Source organism: Carassius gibelio, chromosome B10, assembly GCF_023724105.1.
Source record: "Carassius gibelio isolate Cgi1373 ecotype wild population from Czech Republic chromosome B10, carGib1.2-hapl.c, whole genome shotgun sequence".
Taxonomy (NCBI): Eukaryota; Metazoa; Chordata; class Actinopteri; order Cypriniformes; family Cyprinidae; genus Carassius; species Carassius gibelio.
The window spans coordinates 16365451-16384287 of record NC_068405.1 but is presented as its reverse complement, the minus strand read 5'-3'; the positions used below and the strand labels follow the sequence as shown (position 1 = coordinate 16384287).

The 18837-nt window shown below is 37.6% G+C and overlaps 2 protein-coding genes across 5 annotated transcripts; one reads left to right on the top strand and one right to left on the bottom strand.

Moving 5' to 3' along the window:
* Positions 1 to 841: 841 nt before the first annotated feature.
* On the bottom strand, positions 842 to 10989 carry LOC127966559 (hypoxia up-regulated protein 1). Of its 4 annotated transcripts, none has more exons than XM_052567656.1 (25): positions 10687 to 10989; positions 10134 to 10230; positions 9774 to 9846; positions 9506 to 9599; positions 9308 to 9386; positions 8555 to 8709; positions 8388 to 8464; positions 8110 to 8291; positions 7803 to 7918; positions 7496 to 7682; positions 6390 to 6524; positions 6214 to 6296; positions 5791 to 5923; positions 5460 to 5647; positions 5242 to 5380; positions 5057 to 5114; positions 4871 to 4947; positions 4625 to 4783; positions 3512 to 3702; positions 3293 to 3380; positions 2764 to 3020; positions 2309 to 2393; positions 1954 to 2206; positions 1742 to 1837; positions 842 to 1627 (listed from the first exon to the last, which is right to left on the bottom strand). In XM_052567656.1, the coding sequence occupies exons 3-25, from the start codon at positions 9838 to 9840 to the stop codon at positions 1578 to 1580; spliced, it is 2949 nt and encodes a 982-aa protein (XP_052423616.1). In that variant the 5' UTR covers positions 9841 to 9846; positions 10134 to 10230; positions 10687 to 10989; the 3' UTR covers positions 842 to 1577. The 4 variants fall into 4 exon arrangements, with proteins under 4 accessions (XP_052423616.1, XP_052423615.1, XP_052423613.1 ...); XM_052567655.1 differs by having other exon boundaries at positions 10134 to 10208; XM_052567653.1 differs by lacking the exon at positions 10134 to 10230.
* A 671-nt stretch (positions 10990 to 11660) lies between these two features.
* LOC127966554 (vacuolar protein sorting-associated protein 11 homolog) lies at positions 11661 to 17858 on the top strand. Its single transcript, XM_052567640.1, has 16 exons — positions 11661 to 11846; positions 12115 to 12259; positions 12361 to 12496; positions 13138 to 13301; positions 13406 to 13653; positions 13782 to 13983; positions 14065 to 14216; positions 14304 to 14490; positions 14596 to 14739; positions 14822 to 15019; positions 15116 to 15277; positions 15864 to 15997; positions 16204 to 16406; positions 16566 to 16737; positions 16848 to 17070; positions 17148 to 17858. The coding sequence occupies exons 1-16, from the start codon at positions 11701 to 11703 to the stop codon at positions 17313 to 17315; spliced, it is 2784 nt and encodes a 927-aa protein (XP_052423600.1). The 5' UTR covers positions 11661 to 11700; the 3' UTR covers positions 17316 to 17858.
* Positions 17859 to 18837: the final 979 nt, after the last annotated feature.

Below are 18837 nucleotides of genomic sequence, written 5' to 3'. Positions count from 1 at the left end.
TTACCGGACTTGCGTCGTCGCGGACATCACACTCCCGAGAGGAATGCACAAAGTCTGAACCAACTACCGAGGATGCACGTCCAAAATCAACATACTTTTTTTTTTTTATCAGCAGTACTTTGTATTGAGAAACGCGCAGACCTACGTCACCAGTCTATTTGCCTAATCTACCCGGTACTTTACACCGCGGTGGAAACACAGAAAGCGACAGGTCTGGGGGGAAAAAGTTCCTGGGAAAAAAAGTTCCTGGTACAAATGTTCCGGGTAATTTCGGTGGAAACGCGGCAAAAGGGGGAAATGCTCCATCTTTCAAGAATAATCTTTGTGTGAATCCGGCATTAAACTGATTGAGATTGAGGAAGCGGTCCTCAGCAAAATTTGCTGCACATGGTTTAACATATGGATTATAATTTTCGGGACAGAGTTTAAAATAAATTGTAACCATTGATCTCTAAGTACAGCGTCCCTGGGAAGCCCAAACAAAGGTGATTGGACTCAGAGATGAAAATAACAGCGTTTTGAAGACATGGCGACAAACACACTCTTCAAAATGCAACTATTCCTTCTTCTCCATGCAACCGCATCAAGACCACGCCCCCTTTGTGACTTCATGTGGGCAGGTTAGTCAAAAAACTGTTTTAGTGACGTCATTACTGCGGGAACTAGAGGGATGTAGTCCAAACGGGTCGTTTTTTTGTAGACGAATTCTGTTAAATCAAATATCTCGCTTGGTATTGAACTTTGAGCTTTAGAATTTTACAGATATTATTTATACTCTACAACATCATTACACACTAACTAAAGTTTGAAACATGGGATCACGAAGAATGGGACCTTTACATTTTTTTTAAAAAGAGACTTTATTAACAGTTTAGAAACAATCTTCTCCCTTTTCCACATTTTTCTCTCCACATAGACTTGCACATGAAAACACTTAAGACAAAACCAGTGAAGATGTGAAAGCAAACAAAAATGTGTATATAATCCACTTTTCAGTCGAGTGAAATTTCTTTGATGTCAGTGCAGCTTACTATTCACACTGAAGTCCATAAATACATGAGATGTTTGGCGTATGCAAGATGCTCACAGGTACAAACGGTGGCTTTGGGAATGGAAAAAGTTAAACCAACAAAAATAAACGGAAGATTCTGAAAAGATGTGACAAACTAAGTAACAATTCAGCATGAACTTTACATTTCCACAATTTACATTTCTGGAGGCAGAGCAAAGGTGTCTTGAGTCAGAGGAAAATGACACAGACCATTTCAAGATTAACTGCATTAACACAAAAGACAGCGCGTTTACTTTGGTCAAGCATGCCATTTTTGATTTTTGTGACTCAAACAAACCGGGATCATGTTTCTGAGAAGGAGAAGATCATTAATTCATGGATTAAGAAGGGAAATTAAACAACTGTGGATGGGGCACACACAGCTTTGGGTTGGGATTGGGATTTTCTGTCGGCTCAGGGTCACTGAACTAGAACTACTGAAATAAACACCATCATTGTCAAGCTGTTCCAATTTACTTAACGGAGTCAATAAATATAGCAAATAAACATTTAAGAATTCCAGATGTTATAATTCATCTCCTTTATGGTTTTCCGTTTTACTGCTCTCTGTTGATTCTGCAAAAAAGAAACATTGCATGCATTTATAGTAAGCGATTCAATATAGATTCAGTTACTTTTAGGTCAAAGAGCTCTTGTTAAAATGATTTTGATGTTAGATTGATGAGTTACCTGAATCTGTATTTTCTGCTGGATTTAGTTCAAGTATGGGTTCCTCATCTTTTTTTTCAGCAGTTGGAGGCTCCTCTGCCGGCTTCACCTCTTCAGCTAAAAGCACATATACCCAATTTATTCCATATTAACAGGAAACGTACCTAAATGAAGAGCTGCAAAGTCTATACTAGTAGTCTACCGATTTGCTAAAATAAAAGAATCGGTCTCACCCTCATCGCTCTTGGGAGGAATAATCTTCTCTGCGTCTTCTGTTTTGTTAGCCTTGCTGTTCTCTGTGGAAGTGTTGTTCTTGTCTTTAACCTTATCTTTAGGCTTTGGTTTGGCAAACTTTGCTTTGTTCAGCAGATAGTTGACCTCCCTGTCCAAGAGGGAAAGCTTAGCCTCAATGTCCTTAGAGAGCAGAACAGGTTTCTCTGTTGGGGACAATTTGTCCTGTTCAGCAACGGTCTCATTCTTCCAAGTCTGCAATAAAAAACAAACAAAGCCAACCATGCAGAGTGAATCACATGTGTTCGTGTGGCGTTCATGAGGAAGGAGGAAAGAAACAGGAACGTGAATACATACCATAGTCTCATTGATGACCCTCTCTAGAGTCTTCAGTTCAACCTCAGTGAAGATCTGGTCACTCTCAGGAATCAGTCTAGCACTCCTGTGAACACAAGGTAGTGGACATTTATTTGGACTGAACTCAAAACGCTATTGCCCGCCAGGGCATCAAGACAAAAATGATTTCAAAATAAAATACAAAAAGTTTTAAAAATCCTTATTTTAAATTTGTATATAAAAATTGTATAAAATTGGATGAATTTTCTAATTTAAAAATAAACTGATTAAAATACCTAAAAAATAATAAATGCAATAAATAAATTTGCATATTTCCAAACATTTATTAAATGAATGTATTAACTATTTGTATAAATTAATACAATTAATATATAAATTACATTTAAACCATTAAATACATTTAAAAAAAGAAAGAAAATGGATGGATTGAAGTAATTGAGGCGGCTCTCGCTCACTTGAGGAAGATGGAGGAGTGGTTGAGCATGCTGTTGAGAGCTGCCAGTCTGTCGGGCCATTTCTTCCTCTCCTCCACTCTGAAGAACATGGCTTTACAAAGCTTTTTCAGTTCAGACAGCTTTTCCTTCAGCTCTTTAGTGCCAGCGGTGTACCCCTCCTCATCCATCCAGTTAGAAGCCTCGCTCAGCTTGCCGGAGATCTGCTCCTTCTCCTCCGCAGTCACGACAGTCACATACTCATCCTGATACAGCTTATCCTACACACAGAAAGGAAAAATTAACTAGATGTTGCAAATTGCAAAGAAGAATAGACTTGAAATGAGAAAAGAAAATCTATTTAGAGGTGATAATAGCTGACATCCAAAATCCTACATCGTAATACAGCCTTAAGCCCACTATAGGTTTCACCTAATGCTCTGCAAATGAAGCTTTTTAGGTCCGGACAAAGACAGTTCCGTCACCATGACGTCACTGGATCTATGAGTCACTGCTCAAACACTGGGAAGGGCTGCGGAGAGCTTCATTATACCTGCGTCTCAAAGATAAAAGCCTCCAGGCTGTTCAGGGTCTTTTCTCTCTCCTGCTTCTCCAGATCGCGGTTAGTGAGGTCCTGCAGCCTGATGGGACGGAGGAACACATGGGGATTCTTTAGAGATTCTTCAGTTACTGCAGAGTGTCCGTCCCATTTCTGGCTCTCAGTTAATTCATTCTCCACGTTAATTAATTCTGAGATGCAAGAGACACTTACTTCTTTTTGGACACCTCCATGTCCTCAGTGCTGGGATTGAGAACATCGTTCACTTCAAGCTCCACTGCGATATCCTCTGATATTTTGCTCTTTTTCTGTGGTTTGGGTTTCTTGTCCTCCGGCTTCTCCTCTGCTTTTTCACCGTCTGATTTCTCTTCAGGCTTTTCAGTTTTCTCGGGGTCAGTCTCTCCCTGTGTGACGGAGGTGAGAGTTCAGTTCTAGACAGATTCCAAAATGAAGTCAAATGGAGTGACTCACCAGTGGCTGGTAACTTCATATGAAGCTGCAATTTAATACATGGTTTAAATTGAAATTTAAGAATTAAAGTCGGACCCTTGCTGACGTAAGTGATGCAAGTAATTCAAAAGGTCATGTTTTTGTGACAGGTCCTACTTTACATGGGGCAGAGACTTGTATTTAAACGCAGTTTGTCACTAAAATGTTCCCACTCTTTGACTACTGAGAGCCCATGGTTGACTAAGGATTTTTTTTATATATATAATTAAATGGTTTTAAATCATTGGCTGTGAACCTGTAAAATGATTTTTGGTTAAATAATTCTAATAAAAATATTTATAAAATAAAATGAAACATTTTATATCCTATAGAAACAGTCACGACTTTTACACTTTTTTTTTTTTAACTCCCTGATCTTTGTAGGTTTTCCAGCACTGTGGGAAATGTCTTTAATATTCAAGGTAAAAAAACAACAACACTTCTCTAACTGGTATTAAAATATATTCAAATTCAAATATTTATCATCAATCATTTAAAATAATGCAATATTCTTGCAATGGCCAGTAAAAAAATGAAAAAATTGTAATAAAATATAATTTGTATTATATTAGGTCTTACATTAAAATAATTATCATGTAAAAAAAGAAAATGGTACATCTGTATAAGGTCACCTAGAGAAAATCTACAAGAAACTCTAGTCAGGTGCTTCAGTTGGTTTTTGGCACTGCACGTTGTGTAATAAAACGTGAGAGGAAGTCACTAATCTCTCCTGACAATAAAGGGGCAGAACTACTGAAATGAGTCTCATGAAAGCCTAGAGGCTCCATAATCACTCTGCACCTCTCCAAAAATGTGATTAAATATGAATGATCTCACCTGAGTTTCCGCTTTATCTTCTTTGTTGTCTTTCTGCTCCTCCGCCTGTGGCTCTTTCTCTTTTCCCTCCTCCGTCTCGGGTTTCTCCTGGGCAGACTCTTCCTGTTTCTCCGACTGTTCCTGATCTTTCCCAGCCTCTGGAGTCACTTCTTCTTCATCCTGAACCATTATAGAAAAACAAAATGTCAAGATTAATTTGATAAAATTACATTTTCAATGTCTGTCAGAGTCATTAAGCAGATTTACCGTAACCGGTTCAGTCCCATTTGCAGTTGGCTCGGAGTTGCCACCCCCAAACAAGCTGGAAATGGTGTTTCCAAGCTCTGGGTTAAAAAAAAATAAATAAATAAAAATAATTAAAGAGTGAAGCAGACACACACACACACTATTTTCAATATACATATAAAATTCGTAGGCATTTCCAAAACTTACTGGTAAGAGTGGACTCCTCTTCTTGCTCCTCCACAATGGTCTCAAATACTGACTCCACCTTAAAAAAGAAAAAAGAAAAAAAAAAGTCAAGAATTCAGTTCTTCTGGCTTATTAGGCTCTTACTGGAATAATAAAACTTCACTGTTGTATGTATGATTCATTCTGAACTTAAATCCAGTCTTTACCCGGTCCAGAATTAGCACCCCGCTTTCATCCATATTGAAATGAGCCTTGATGCCCTTGGATTCAGCATCTGAATGTTTCTTGAAGCTGCTGCCCACTCCAGCCAGCTTCACCGTCGTCAGATTCTGAGATCCAAACACTCTGAGAAAGAACATTGACTTCAGCACATGTCTGTGTAAACAAATAAAGCAGAACGTAAGTGAATAAAACGGTCACTTACTTCAGGTCCTGTTCACCGAGGAAGCTGAGGTCTCCATAATTGATGTAGAAGACAAAGTCATCCATGTAACGATTAAAGGTGATGACTTTTCTCTGGGGATACGGGGCCATTCTCTGAAACAGGATGCGCTTGTTGTTTTTCACGGTCTTCACGCCATCCTCTTCCTCGGTCTCACGACTGAACTCAACCTACGGAGGGAGACAGAAAACATGCAGATTAATTGTTCTGTTATATTAAACATCTCAGTGGTCTTGGCTAGGGCTAAGTAAAGACGATTAATACAAATCTAATTCTTGAGAAGAACACAAACCTGTGTGTTGTGTTCTCTCACCTGTATGGGAAACACAGCTGCATCCCTGACCAAGAAAGGTTTGACTTTAAAGGCTTTGCTGAGCGCAGCGGCCTGATAGACGGCACCCATTGCTGCAGCTTCATCTGCATTGATGTTCTTGCTCAGCTCTTCTCTGGAGACGAAAGAACATCAAGTTTGAAACCAAACTGCATTTTTTGAAACTGCATCTATTCAGTTGTTAATAAATGCTAATTGTATTAGATGTTGGAACTGTGTTAGATTTTCTTTGAATGCTTCTACTAGTCTATAACAAGAGATCAAGTTTGGCTGGGTATCTGATCCCAGTCTGCCCCTGCTGGGTGATGATGTAACTACACCACACAGCCCTAGAAGCATCTTTTTCCATTGACATCCAATCAAAAGTATCCACTAGGTAAAAAGGAAATAAATGCAAAAACATACTTTCCCACAGCTTTAAGAAGCACATCCTGCACTTTGGGCACTCTGGTGGATCCTCCAACCAAAATAACCTGTTCAATCTCATCCTGTTTGACAAAAAGGTATTTCAGATTATTGTTAAATTTAGAATTATTTTGAAACCCTGTATAAAGCGAATGGCATAATATTGAGCTCCTCACCATGCTCATTTCAGCAGCAGCTAAAGCTTCTTTCACAGGTCCTGGTACTCTGTCAAACAGATCCTCGCAGAGGGCCTCAAACTCAGAGCGAGTCACTTTTGCCTTGAAGTCTATGTCGTCCATCAGCCCCTCAATCTGAAGAGAGAGAGAGAGAACATCAAGAGGTCACTAAACCACCCAGACAAATCAAACAAGATGCCACAACACAGACTACTTTTACAATTTTAATGTAACTGAGTGACTTTTGTTTACATATAATGAAGGGCTATCCAAATCTCACCCGGTCAAGGAAATCAACACCATTTGATAACACCCATTTAATCAAGGCCATCCAATGTGGGAAAATATTACTCCAAGCAGATACAGTGAGTGAAAATGGTCCTTTGCATTTTCCAATTCAAGATTTTTTTTACAGTTCAAATTAAGTTTATCAAACACAATCAAAGCAATTTGAGTGGGAGTCAAAATCAAAACTGAATATGTAATTGAAAATATCTTATCTAAATCTTATCTTGAAAAATTATTTGAGAATGATACAAAGCATCACATGCTTCATGGAAGCCAGAACATCTGATAAGTTTACAAATTTGCTTAAATTTGAATAGTGACCTAGAAATGTCTAAGGATCATTTCACACATTTAAAGTCACAATGAAGGGAAAGTGGTGACAGATATTCTTTTGAATTTTGACACAGTGAAAGTTTATTAACCAAAAAAAAAAAAAGGAGGTTGGGAACTTTGTTCGGTCCATTTGTTTTTAAATAAATTTTGGGCACTGAACTCAAACCTCTAAATGTGAATTTGCAGTTGAATGCACAAAAGTGGTGGATTTTAAACCCTTTTATTAAGTTATGTTATTATAATGTGTTTAATGCCATTCCACTTATTGTGGCTATTTTCATGGCAAGAAAAACTAATATTATCATTTAAAAGTAGGAGGTTAAAAAAAGAAAGAAACGTATGCATTGTTGAATGTCTTACAATAAGAGAAATAATATTCATGTTGAAAATAGCTGAATTTTGATTTTATGCAGACTTTTTTTTTTTTTGCTAACTGTACTGTAGTGTACACTTTTGAAATAAACTGTGGTTTCAGTTTGAGATACCTGTGCCATGTGTTCAGCATTGGCACTGAGCACAGTCTTGAGTCTCTGAGCCTCTTTAAGGAGTTTGGCCATGGCACGCAGATTCTCCCTCACGTCTTTCTTTGATTTCTTCTGTTCGTTAAAGAGCTTGGCAAGATGATCTCTGAGCCTCAACTCCATCTCAAAGCCACCAAGTGTTCTATCAAACCTAAATATTAAAAGAAAAACAGCCATATTGTATACATACACATGCATCTTAAATACTGTATACATATACACTGGCCACATGGCCAACTAATTTGCTGAAAACATGACAACCACGACTAACCCGACTCCACGAATCTGAAGCTGCGGCTGAGAGCCAGACTCCTTGGTCTTCACCGTCTGATACGTGACAATCGTGGCTGTTGTGCTGCCAGATCCCATATCATAAAACATGATGTTCTACAAAAAAAGTATATATATTAAAAAAAAAAGAAGAAGTCACAATTCCCATTTAAAAATGCATTTATTTCTACATCACAAAAAGCCACTGGTTGGTCAAAAAGATAGTCTCACTCAAAAACAGCACCACTGTCTGATACACTGTTGACCTAAAGAAATAAATAAAATTAGCTTCAAACCTCTCAAAGTACCTGCTCAGTAGAGTTGATGTCCTTCCTCCTAAAGACTCCATAGTTCAAAGCCACAGCAGTATTATCATTGATAAGCTGAAGGACCTTTAGACCTGCTATATGGGCAGCCTGCAAGACTGCCCTGCGTTCTGCCTGATTAAAATAGGCTGGTACTGTGATCACAGCATCTTTTATGGGTTGCTCTGTTAGAAGAAAAACAAACAAAATTAGTGGTGCGTTCAAATATCCCGATCTGCAAAGACCAAGAAAGTGATTCAAAACACTCCTTATAATCAAACCTGCAAAGTCTTGAGCCAGAGTACGAGAGTAGTTCAATATCATGCCTAAAAGTTCCTCTGGAGTATACTGCAGCTCTCTGAATGACATAAAAGATATTTCTTTTTTATTATATTAATATAAAACACATCAGTTCCAGCTATGCACCTACAAGTGCTCCATTACTTACTCTGAGAATTTGAAAAACACTGTTCCTCTTTTCTCATCTCTCTGCAGCTGGTGTTCAGGGAAGTGTTTCTGATACTGTGCCACCTGTGGATTGTCTGCGGTCTTTCCCAAAATGCTCTGGAGGAATCTGTAAACCACTTTGGGGTTCTTCACAGCCTGTCATAATTAAAGTATGCTAGAATCAAAGCTTGTCAAAAATGCTACAACAAGGTGTTAGAGAAAGAAAATGTGAAGGGGTGCTATTCACACTACAGGACATGAAGTTTATTTACGCTCTTAATCCATGAACCTGGTCTTGTTTTGAATGACTTACACTTATGTCCAGAAGTTTAGGGTATTTCATTAATATTTCTATTTAGCAAAAATGCATTAAATTGATCTGAAGTGACAGTAAAGACTGTTATATTGTTACAGATTTTTATTTCAAATAAATGTTGCTCTTTTGAACTTTGTTCGTCAAATAAATCACAAATGTATAAATGTTTGCACAAATATCAATCAGCAAAAAATGGTTTTCAGCATTAATAAAAATGTGCACACTTGCATAATTACAATGATTTCTGAAAGATCATGTGAAACTAAAGATATTTTAAATCATTCAATTATAAACAATATTATAAACAATTATAATTTTAGACTTGGTGAGCATAAGATACTTCTTTGATAAATAAAAAAAAATCTTAACCCCAAATCAGTTGCAAATGCCATCTCATGTTTACTTTTAAAGAAGGTTTTATGGTGTACATTAAATTACCACTCCTAAAGCGCTGTCTCCAAAAAGCCTCTCGTTTTCCTTTAAGCACACTGCGACTGGAGTTTTCCGCCGGGACTCCCTGCACAAAAAAGAAGCTTAATGTCACAATAGAGTAATACGTTGACTGAAATGAATTTTTCTATATTAGAAGTCACTTGACATCTCTGGATTTTATATGCATTCTGTTCTAAAACCTACTTGTTTAATGCAATCTCCATTGGCACACCAGGCTTCACTATAGCGATTTTCATCCATTCACTGCCCAAGTCCACAGACATCACAGCAACCGATTCTGCAACACACACACACACAAATATCAGTGAGAGCTGAAATGATTCACTCTAGATAAGAAAACCACAAATGTAAATATAATGCATGTTTACAATCTCGATAGATTTAAATTCTTCCTGAAAGACATTAACAAAAGGAAACCTAGAAAAAGTATTATAATTTATGTGGTGCTTACCGGTTTGAGAAGGCAGGAATGCTACTATTAGGCAAAAAACAGCCCATAAAGACAACCTTTCCCTCATTGTGACCTGCAGGAAAGATACAAAGACTGGATCAACAGCATATAGGCTAAAAGTCACGTGACAACTGTGACAGCTCTGCACAAAAACAGGAAGCATATCAAAACCAAGTAAAGTTCCCTCATGTCAAACACTTTTACTAAAACTGACAGTCATACATCACAACTGTGATATGAAAAACTGTAGGTGGACACATTCGGTCAGTGGCAGGTGTAGATAGGTGCATGCTGATTTGATGTGATCCCATTCCCTTCCACAAGTCTGAGACAAAGCTTGAGAACACGTGGATCACAAACCTGTTCCTGGAGGCCCTCCAACAGTACCTTTTGGATGTTGTCTTAATCAGACACAGCTCATTTAACCCTTCAGTTCTGTAACAGAAACCCCGAAAACCTGAAATGGGTGTCATATAAGGGTCTCATCAAAAATATTCTGAGGGGCCTCCAGGAAGCACTTTTGCAGAGCTTTTAGACATTGGAACCAAGGTGTAAAAAGAATACAAGGAGACTATAGTTAATATATGTTAAATAAAAAAATATCTAATTTGGCTTCATTTTTACGGTCACATTTCTTCTATTTTTAATGCTTAAGTGGAAACTTCTAGTTGCACAGCCTGTGTGACGTAAGCTTGATTGAGGATGCTTGATCCTGATGGGAAGAGCACCATGACCATTTCAATCTGTCACTTCACTGCTTGATCATGCTTTCTTTTTACATATAAGACAATGCAGCTGATGGTCTGGTAGATGTACTACTGTACCAGACTGATCAAGACACATTTGTGAACATATGCAAATATTTAGATAAGCCCAATATCTCCAACAAAGAAAGTGATGGCATGGCACTTACCTTCGGTCAGATCAAGTTTTATATTGACTCTTGTTAACTGGTAAATCCCTCTGACACCTGAACAGCAATATTTACAAACGCTTACCCTGCCCTAATTACGAACTAAAACTTTTCTGTGCTGATCCTTAATATCTAACGTCTTACAGAAGACAGGGAAACCGCGTTAATCAGGAATGCTCTGTGAGCACACCACCTCGCTTACTTGATTTTGCTCTTGCAATCACCGGCTTGTTCTAACACATTGGGCCCGGAACGCGGCGTGATCTCATTGGATCCACACAACTCGCTGCTCGCCGAGTGAAGCGCTAATCGCTATGCTCGTAAGTCCCGCCTCTTTACCCTTGAATGGAGAACGCTGATTGGTCCACGTGCCAACCAGTGCGCGCAAGTGGTCAGTCGTGTAAGTAAGCACGGACCTGATTGGTCCACGTGAAATAGGGGACATAACAGCTGTGCAGGAGCTCGACTCAGTTTTAACAGTTCATTTCAAAGAACCGATTCAGTAATTCTTTGCATTTATTACATGTTATAAAACGGCCCAATAAAAATAAAATAAAAATAAACAAACCGGCCCAATTAAATTATACGGCAAATTTCTGTTTATTATGTTTTTCATGAAATAAAACTATATTTATTAAATATACTAAATATACGGATTCGTTTGGTCCCATTCACGAGCCGGTTCCAGAGATTCATTGAAAACATCCGAATCATTGGATTTAGCAGGTTAATTTTCTGTTGAATTTTGTAATTTGGGCATAATAATAACTTATAAAAGTATACATTTAAATTAAATATGTACATTTTTCTTATAATTTTCTATTTGGTGTGTATTTTTGGCTTAAAACAGCATAATTTATTTAATTTACATAAAATTTATTTTTATCAATTTAATTTGTGGTTTGTTGTGTGCAACCTTAAAAATATTATCGCAGAAAACACGTAAAGCTGGACACTAGTCACATGACTGTGATGTGAGTCACATGACTTTGCTAAACAAGAACTGCTTGGAAAATGGCAGCGTTCTTACAGTGGAGACGTTTTGTTTTTTTCGATAAAGAAACGGTGAAAGATCCGAGCGAAAATGGGAAAAATTTCCAACTACCGGTCGGAATATCGGCCTGTGATTCAGGTCGAGGACACATTGTGTTGGGAGATATCCTTAAAACGCTTAAGTCATGCCTGAGGCTAGTTAGCAATGATAAATCTAAGCAATAATACTAAGTATATTTCATAATCATAGTTGTATAAGTCATAAATTGTAGCGTATTTTAATAGGTTGTAGTAAACCTGCTTTATAAAATGGATAATTGCATGTATTTTCTTTTATATTATTCATGAATCCAACATTCAGTCATTTCTGGATGATTAAATATGATTTCAGTTATGCCATACGTGTGCTTTCTTTAACTCATTCAATGCACATATGGATGGGCAGATCTGGTTTTTGACTCGCTCCCTGCAGCTGTCCAGCTTTCAGGCTTATAAACTGCGCGTGACACACCTGTTCCAGCTGAAACAACACAACATCCTGGTGTCTGTGGGGCAGGACGAGCCTGGCATCAATCCTCTGGTAAAAAACACGACAGGTGTCTGCTGAAGATACATGTCCGTGCAAGTGCAGATCTGTGTGTGCTTTAGTTGATTTCTAAAGCGCATGTGTTTGTCCATCAGGTGAAGGTGTGGAACCTTGATAAGAAGGACAGTGGCAGTCCTCTCTGTACCCGGATATTCCCTGCCATACCTGGAAACAAACCCACTGAAGTGTCTTGTCTCAGTGTTCACGAAAACCTCAATTTCATGGCTATAGGTAGGATTTTATTTATGTTAACTAAAACAATTTACTAAAAATACATGTTAACTGAAATAAGAGAAAAATATTAAATTAAAATAATATAATTGTATATATAATATCATAAAATTAAATTTTAATTAATTAATACTAATGAAAGGCCAAAACACACAACAAAGTGACTAAAATTAACATGGAAAAAATATAAAAATAAATGTAATGTAAAATATTAATATTTTAATTATACTAAAACAACACTGTCACGATTGTTAGTCCATAGCTCTTTAAAAAGGCTAGATTTTAATTAGAGCTCAGGATAAAACTGTCAATAAAATTTTAGTTATATTTATAAGTTATATTTATTAGAAAAAAAAAGACTTCTAATATGTTATTGTGAATAAGTTAGTTTAAATTATAATTATATATTAATAGTATGTACTGCTATATATATATATATATATATATATATTAATAATTTAGTTACTCTTAATGGCAATTGCAACCCATCTTTTTCAGTAATATGATGCATTTCAAAGCATTGCATTTTTTTTTAGGTGGATTACCCATTAATAATTAAATAGATTGGGAAAAGTAGGTATTATATACCAGAATAGCTATTTTGATTTTAATTGACAGTAATATCTGTGTTGAATCCTCAGGTTTTACAGATGGAAGTGTTGTGCTGACGAAGGGTGACATCACCAGAGACAGACACAGTAAAACTCTCAGCCTCCATGAGGGCAACTGTCCAATCACAGGCCTGGCTTTCCGGCAGGCTGGCAAAGTCACAAACCTGTTTGTCGCCACCTTAGAAAAAGTGCAGGTACATGTTATTTACACGGACTGTGATTTTCTTCATCTTTGGAAAACTGTGTAAATCCAGATGAAAATACCGAACTGAAAGAAGCATTATTCTTATGTTGACAGTGCTACACATTATCAGTGAAAGAGTACCCTCGTATAGAACTGGACACACACGGCTGTGCCCTCCGCTGCTCGGCGCTCACAGACCCCTCGCAGGACTCACAGTTCATAGTGGCTGGAGATGACTGTGTGTATTTGTACCAGCCCGATGAGAGAGGACCCTGTTTTGCTTTCGATGGGCACAAACTTCTAACTCACTGGCACAGAGGATACCTGATGCTCCTCACACACAATAACAAATCACCCAGCAAGTAAGACTCACTGTACTGAAAGACAATGCTCGCAATGAAGTAAGACTGATGTGTATTGCCTAGATTATCTGTCCTTTTGTTTCTTTAACTTAATACGCATTCACATTTTTGACATTTAACTTGTGCAGCTCTGATTATGGCAGCAGACAGACATCCCCTACAGAAAAGCATATCCTTACCATTTATGACCTTGACAACAAGTTCATCGCGTACAGTGCGGCGTTTGATGACGTCATTGACGTTCTGGCAGAATGGGGCTCTTTTTATGTCCTAACGAGGGACAAAACAATGTATATGCTGCAAGAAAAAGACACACAGACCAAGCTAGAGGTTAGTACAGTGTTATTATCATAAAAAAAACTAAAGGAAACTTTTTTTTTAATCACCACCATTCAAACTTGTATTATTTAGATGCTGTTTAAGAAGAACCTGTTTGTGATGGCCATTAACTTGGCTAAAACTCAACATCTGGACAATGATGGTCTGTCGGAGATTTTCAGACAGTACGGAGACCATCTCTACGTCAAAGGGGATCACGATGGAGCTATTCAGCAGTATATTCGGTATATTTGCACTTCAGATTTTGAGTTAGACATTTCATTAGGAATCAAGCAAGTCGTGGTTACATCCTGGTCTTCTGTCTCTCTCAGCACCATTGGGAAGCTTGAACCCTCATATGTAATCCGTAAATTTTTGGATGCACAAAGGATACACAACTTGACAGCGTATCTGCAGGCCCTCCACAGGCAGTCGCTGGCCAACGCTGACCACACTACTCTACTGCTCAACTGTTACACTAAACTGAAAGACAGCTCCAAGCTGGAAGAGTTCATAAAGGTCTGTAGAAAAGAGATTTTGGCCTGGATGTGTATTTAAGCTTTTAAATGACGCCTTGACCACTAACAATGCTTTGTATACTCTGCATCCTTCTTCTGAATGTAGAGCAATGAAAGTGAGGTGCATTTTGACGTTGAAATTGCCATCAAGGTGTTACGTCAGGCCGGTTATCACAGTCACGCCGTGTTTCTGGCAGAGAGACACATGCACCATGAATGGTATCTAAAGATCCAGCTAGAGGATTTGAAGGTCAGTATATGATATGAACTCTTAGCTTAAGCTTTTTAACAAGTTTATGTAAGCCAGTACTTATGCCAATCCTCCTTTTCAGAATTATCAGGAGGCTTTACGCTACATTGGGAGGTTGCCATTTGATCAGGCAGAGAGCAATATGAAGCGTTACGGAAAAACTTTAATGCACCATGTGCCTGAAAGCACTACCATCCTCTTAAAACGCCTTTGCACCGACTATCACCCCAGCAAAGACTCAACCGACCGGGACAGCCTAGACAGGACTGCAGAAAACAAGGTCATTGATTTGGATTAGCATTAGCACCTTCAAATAATCTGACATTGAGTTAAACCAAATGACTGCAGATTGTACATTTTTATTACATTTTTACAGGCCAATCCAGAAGAGTTCATCCCAGTCTTTGCCAATAACCCACGAGAGCTGCGAGCGTTCCTGGAACACATGATCGAGGTGGATCCGTTCTCACCTCAGGGAGTTTATGACACTCTGCTAGAGCTCAGACTACAGGACTGGGCACATGAGCAGGACCCAGGGGTAAAAACATACCACACATATATCTGTCTCATTAGATGTTATCACTGACAACATCTGCACCTGCAGAAGCTGATGGAGAGCTTTGCAGATTTCTGAAGAATTTGACTTAGCATATTTTTAGTTCATTTGATTATTATTTTTTAGGCAATTAATAAAAGCGTTGTAGTCCATAAAACTTATTTGACCATAATTAAGACAATCCTGGAGATTCGCAAAACTGAAAAGGAAAATCAGTATTTTATACTGTACATTATAATATTAGCAGAATAAGGTAGCATTTAACAATATCGATTTTAGCTTTTAGTTTAAAACTATAAAATAATGAAATTAAAAATAATTTTTAGTATTAAGAAATTTTCTTTCTTTTTTTTTTTTTTTTATCAGGTTTTGGCACTAAAATAATTCTAAGTTTATCATTGGCCAGAGGTATAATATCAATGCATCTCAAGAAATAAAATTATATAGCTTATCACATCTCAATTTTAAAACCATTTTTACATTTTTGGGGGGTGAATTTCAGTTGCTTCCTGTTGTAACAGCATATACTGCAGGAAGCACATCGCTTTTTCTATCTTTTGTCTGACAGAAGAAGAAATTCCTGCAGGAGGCAGCACTGTCCCTACTGAGGAGCGACAACACTGTGTTTGACAAAGCCCTGGTGCTCTGCCAGATGCACAACTTCAAGGAAGGAGTGCTGTATCTGTATGAAAAAGGCAAACTGTAAGCACCATTACTTATCACTGTCAATCTCTCTTACTCTGTTATTTACATAACTTCTACAGCCATACTACAGCTTTGTGTGACAACTGAACACAATTAAAGAGCAATTACTGAATTTGTTTCAGAATTTAAACTTGCATTACACTGAGCTTTCATATTTAATAATGGCACAAAAGCAAAAGTGACCGAACAGGCTATTTCAACAGGTACCAGCAGATCATGCATTACCACATGCAGAATGAGGAGTACGGGAAAGTTGTGGAGGCCTGTAAACATTATGGGGACAGTGAGGTGTGTTTGTGGGAACAGGCTCTGGGGTATTTTGCACGCAAAGAAGAAAACTGCAAGGCTTACATTAGTGAAGTCCTGCAGCACATCGATGAAAATAACTTGATGGCTCCACTTCTGGGTGAGTAAAAGGAAATAAAGTAGCTGTCGGTCGCACCTCTGTTGTGTTTTTGTCACATCTAAACATAACTGTGTGACCTTTTAACACATCTCTTCGTTCTTCACCTAACAGTGAACTTAAGATCATATATTTGACATTACGTTGCTTTCTTTGTTGTAGTGGTGCAGACTTTGGCTCATAATTCCACAGCATCTCTGTCAGTGATAAAAGACTACCTGATAAATAAACTGGAGCGGGAGACCCAGCAGATTGAGGAAGATGAAAGGAAGATTCGACAGTATAGAGAGGAAACGGCCCATCTTCGTACTGAAATACAAGAACTTAAAACCTGGTGAGCAAATCAAGGATTAATTATTTAATCAGTCATTTAAAAATGGATGCTACATATTGATAGTATAGAAATGTCATTGTACGTTTAAAAAAATTACATTGCTCTTTCAGTGCGAAGATCTTCCAGAAGACTAAGTGCAGCATGTGCAACAGCCCACTAGAGCTGCCATCTGTGCACTTCCTGTGTGGCCACTCTTTCCATCAGCACTGCTTAGAGAGCTTTGCAGAGAGTGAAGCGGAGTGCCCCACCTGCACCCCTGAGAACAGGAAAGTCATGGACATGTTGCGTGCGCAAGATCAGAAACGAGATCTGCATGATAATTTCCACAGACAGGTATTGTTCTTCCTTCTGCGAGACATGCCGAATTGATCAAAGTTGCCAGTTAACTAAATCTCATTTCTCTTTCGTAGCTCAAATGCTCCAATGACGGCTTCTCAGTCATCGCTGACTATTTTGGCCGTGGAGTGTTTAACAAACTCACTCTAATAACTGATCCTCCTGGAGGAAAGAGTGGAGCTGGGAATCTAGAGGCTGAATTCAACCGAGACCTGCTCATTAACACCAAGAGGAATGTTTGAGAGCTGGACTGTTAAAATATGAAGTCTGACAATGGTCTGCTCCAGTAATGGCTTGAATGGCCTTTGAACAACTCCAAATTAACCCCTGCAACTTCTCTTCTTGGTGTTGATTTATTTATAGGCCGGACTGCAGAGAGCAAGATGACAGTTTGTTCAGAAAATCTCACATCTGTGTAGCCTGCCAGATCAGCATAAAGTGGAAAGTATCAAAACCACAGTGGGTGATGATAACATTTAAGATGTTGCACTTCAAGACTGTGACCTTTTCAAGCTTTGAATTCAGCTGTCGTAGGCACACTATAGAAGACAACTTGAACAACTTTTGCATCCCTTAATAATTTATGTATAATATTTAATTAGTATTGCAACCATTAACTAGTACAGAAAAAGCAACTAATCAATGTCAAATGCCTATAAAAGTGTCTTTAATAAACGTAAAACATTATTGACTTGTAATTACATTGTATTCTGCTGTATCATCTCAGATGTTTGTTGAGATCTTAATTTGTCATGAATTAATAAAAATGAAATATTTACACAGTATTTTACATCACAGAGGCCAAAGAATACAGAAATATGTATTAAAAATATTTTCAAGTCACTTATTGGAAAACCACTGAACAAATATACCTTAATTTATTTACACCTCCACTAGTGTCTAGTTTGCAAAACTATTAGGTGAGGTAGAAAAGTTTGCAAAGCTACACAGCTGAACCAGCAAGAAAAGGTCCTAAGAACCACATCCTGTTCTCAAGATCTGATCCATGATGCCTAGCAACTGCTGTAATCTAGTATGTTTTAGTATGTTTGTAAAACCTCGTAAAATCACAAATCTCAGCTTTTGCCTTTACACTATACTACTCATTCAAACTCAGTTTAGTGTCACAGATAAAGACCAAACATAAAGAGACAGTTAATTGATTCAGTAAATTATGTCTCCCTAGTTACATAACGCCTTTGAGTATTTCTTATGGAAAACCATATATTTTCTCAATGATGTGAGTGTAAACAATTTGGGTTTAGCAGTAAACATTTAGGACTTGTGACTTATTTTTTTTTTTCAGGACAGCCATTCAATTAGCAATTAGCATGTAAAACACTTAAGCAAATCCATATGGTTCGTCCAATGTAATTGTGATAACCATGTCCAAAAAGAAATAAAACATGGAATAATCTGCCTGTAAGGTAGGATTAATGAAACCGGCATAAGCTAAACATACATATTATATATTTTTTTGTGGAATGGAAAAGTAATTTTGTATTTGTTCCATCATTGTATTTCCTTCAGATTATTTTGAAAACATTTAAAAACTTTTATTAACAGAAAACGGGTGTATAATGTTTCACAAATGCTTTTTATTTTTAGAATGTATGATAATTTATTTTATTGGGAAAATACCATATGCATAAATGCATTTTTACTACTCAAACTATAAAATACTTTAAACTATACACCTGCAATGTTTTTAAAGCACTAAAAGTAATATATCCACTGTCATCTATAATAGAGAATATATATTCA

Coding starts and splice junctions, on each gene's coding strand:
- LOC127966559 (XM_052567656.1), bottom strand. CDS start 9,840: ATGAGGGAAAGGTTGTCTTTATGGGCTGTTTTTTGCCTAATAGTAGCA. Junction 9,600..9,773: donor ATTCCTGCCTTCTCAAACCG/GTAAGCACCACA, acceptor TGTGTGTTGCAG/AATCGGTTGCTGTGATGTCT. Junction 9,387..9,505: donor ATGGAGATTGCATTAAACAA/GTAGGTTTTAGA, acceptor TTTTTTGTGCAG/GGAGTCCCGGCGGAAAACTC.
- LOC127966554 (XM_052567640.1), top strand. CDS start 11,701: ATGGCAGCGTTCTTACAGTGGAGACGTTTTGTTTTTTTCGATAAAGAA. Junction 13,302..13,405: donor CCACCTTAGAAAAAGTGCAG/GTACATGTTATT, acceptor TTATGTTGACAG/TGCTACACATTATCAGTGAA. Junction 15,998..16,203: donor CTGTATGAAAAAGGCAAACT/GTAAGCACCATT, acceptor CTATTTCAACAG/GTACCAGCAGATCATGCATT.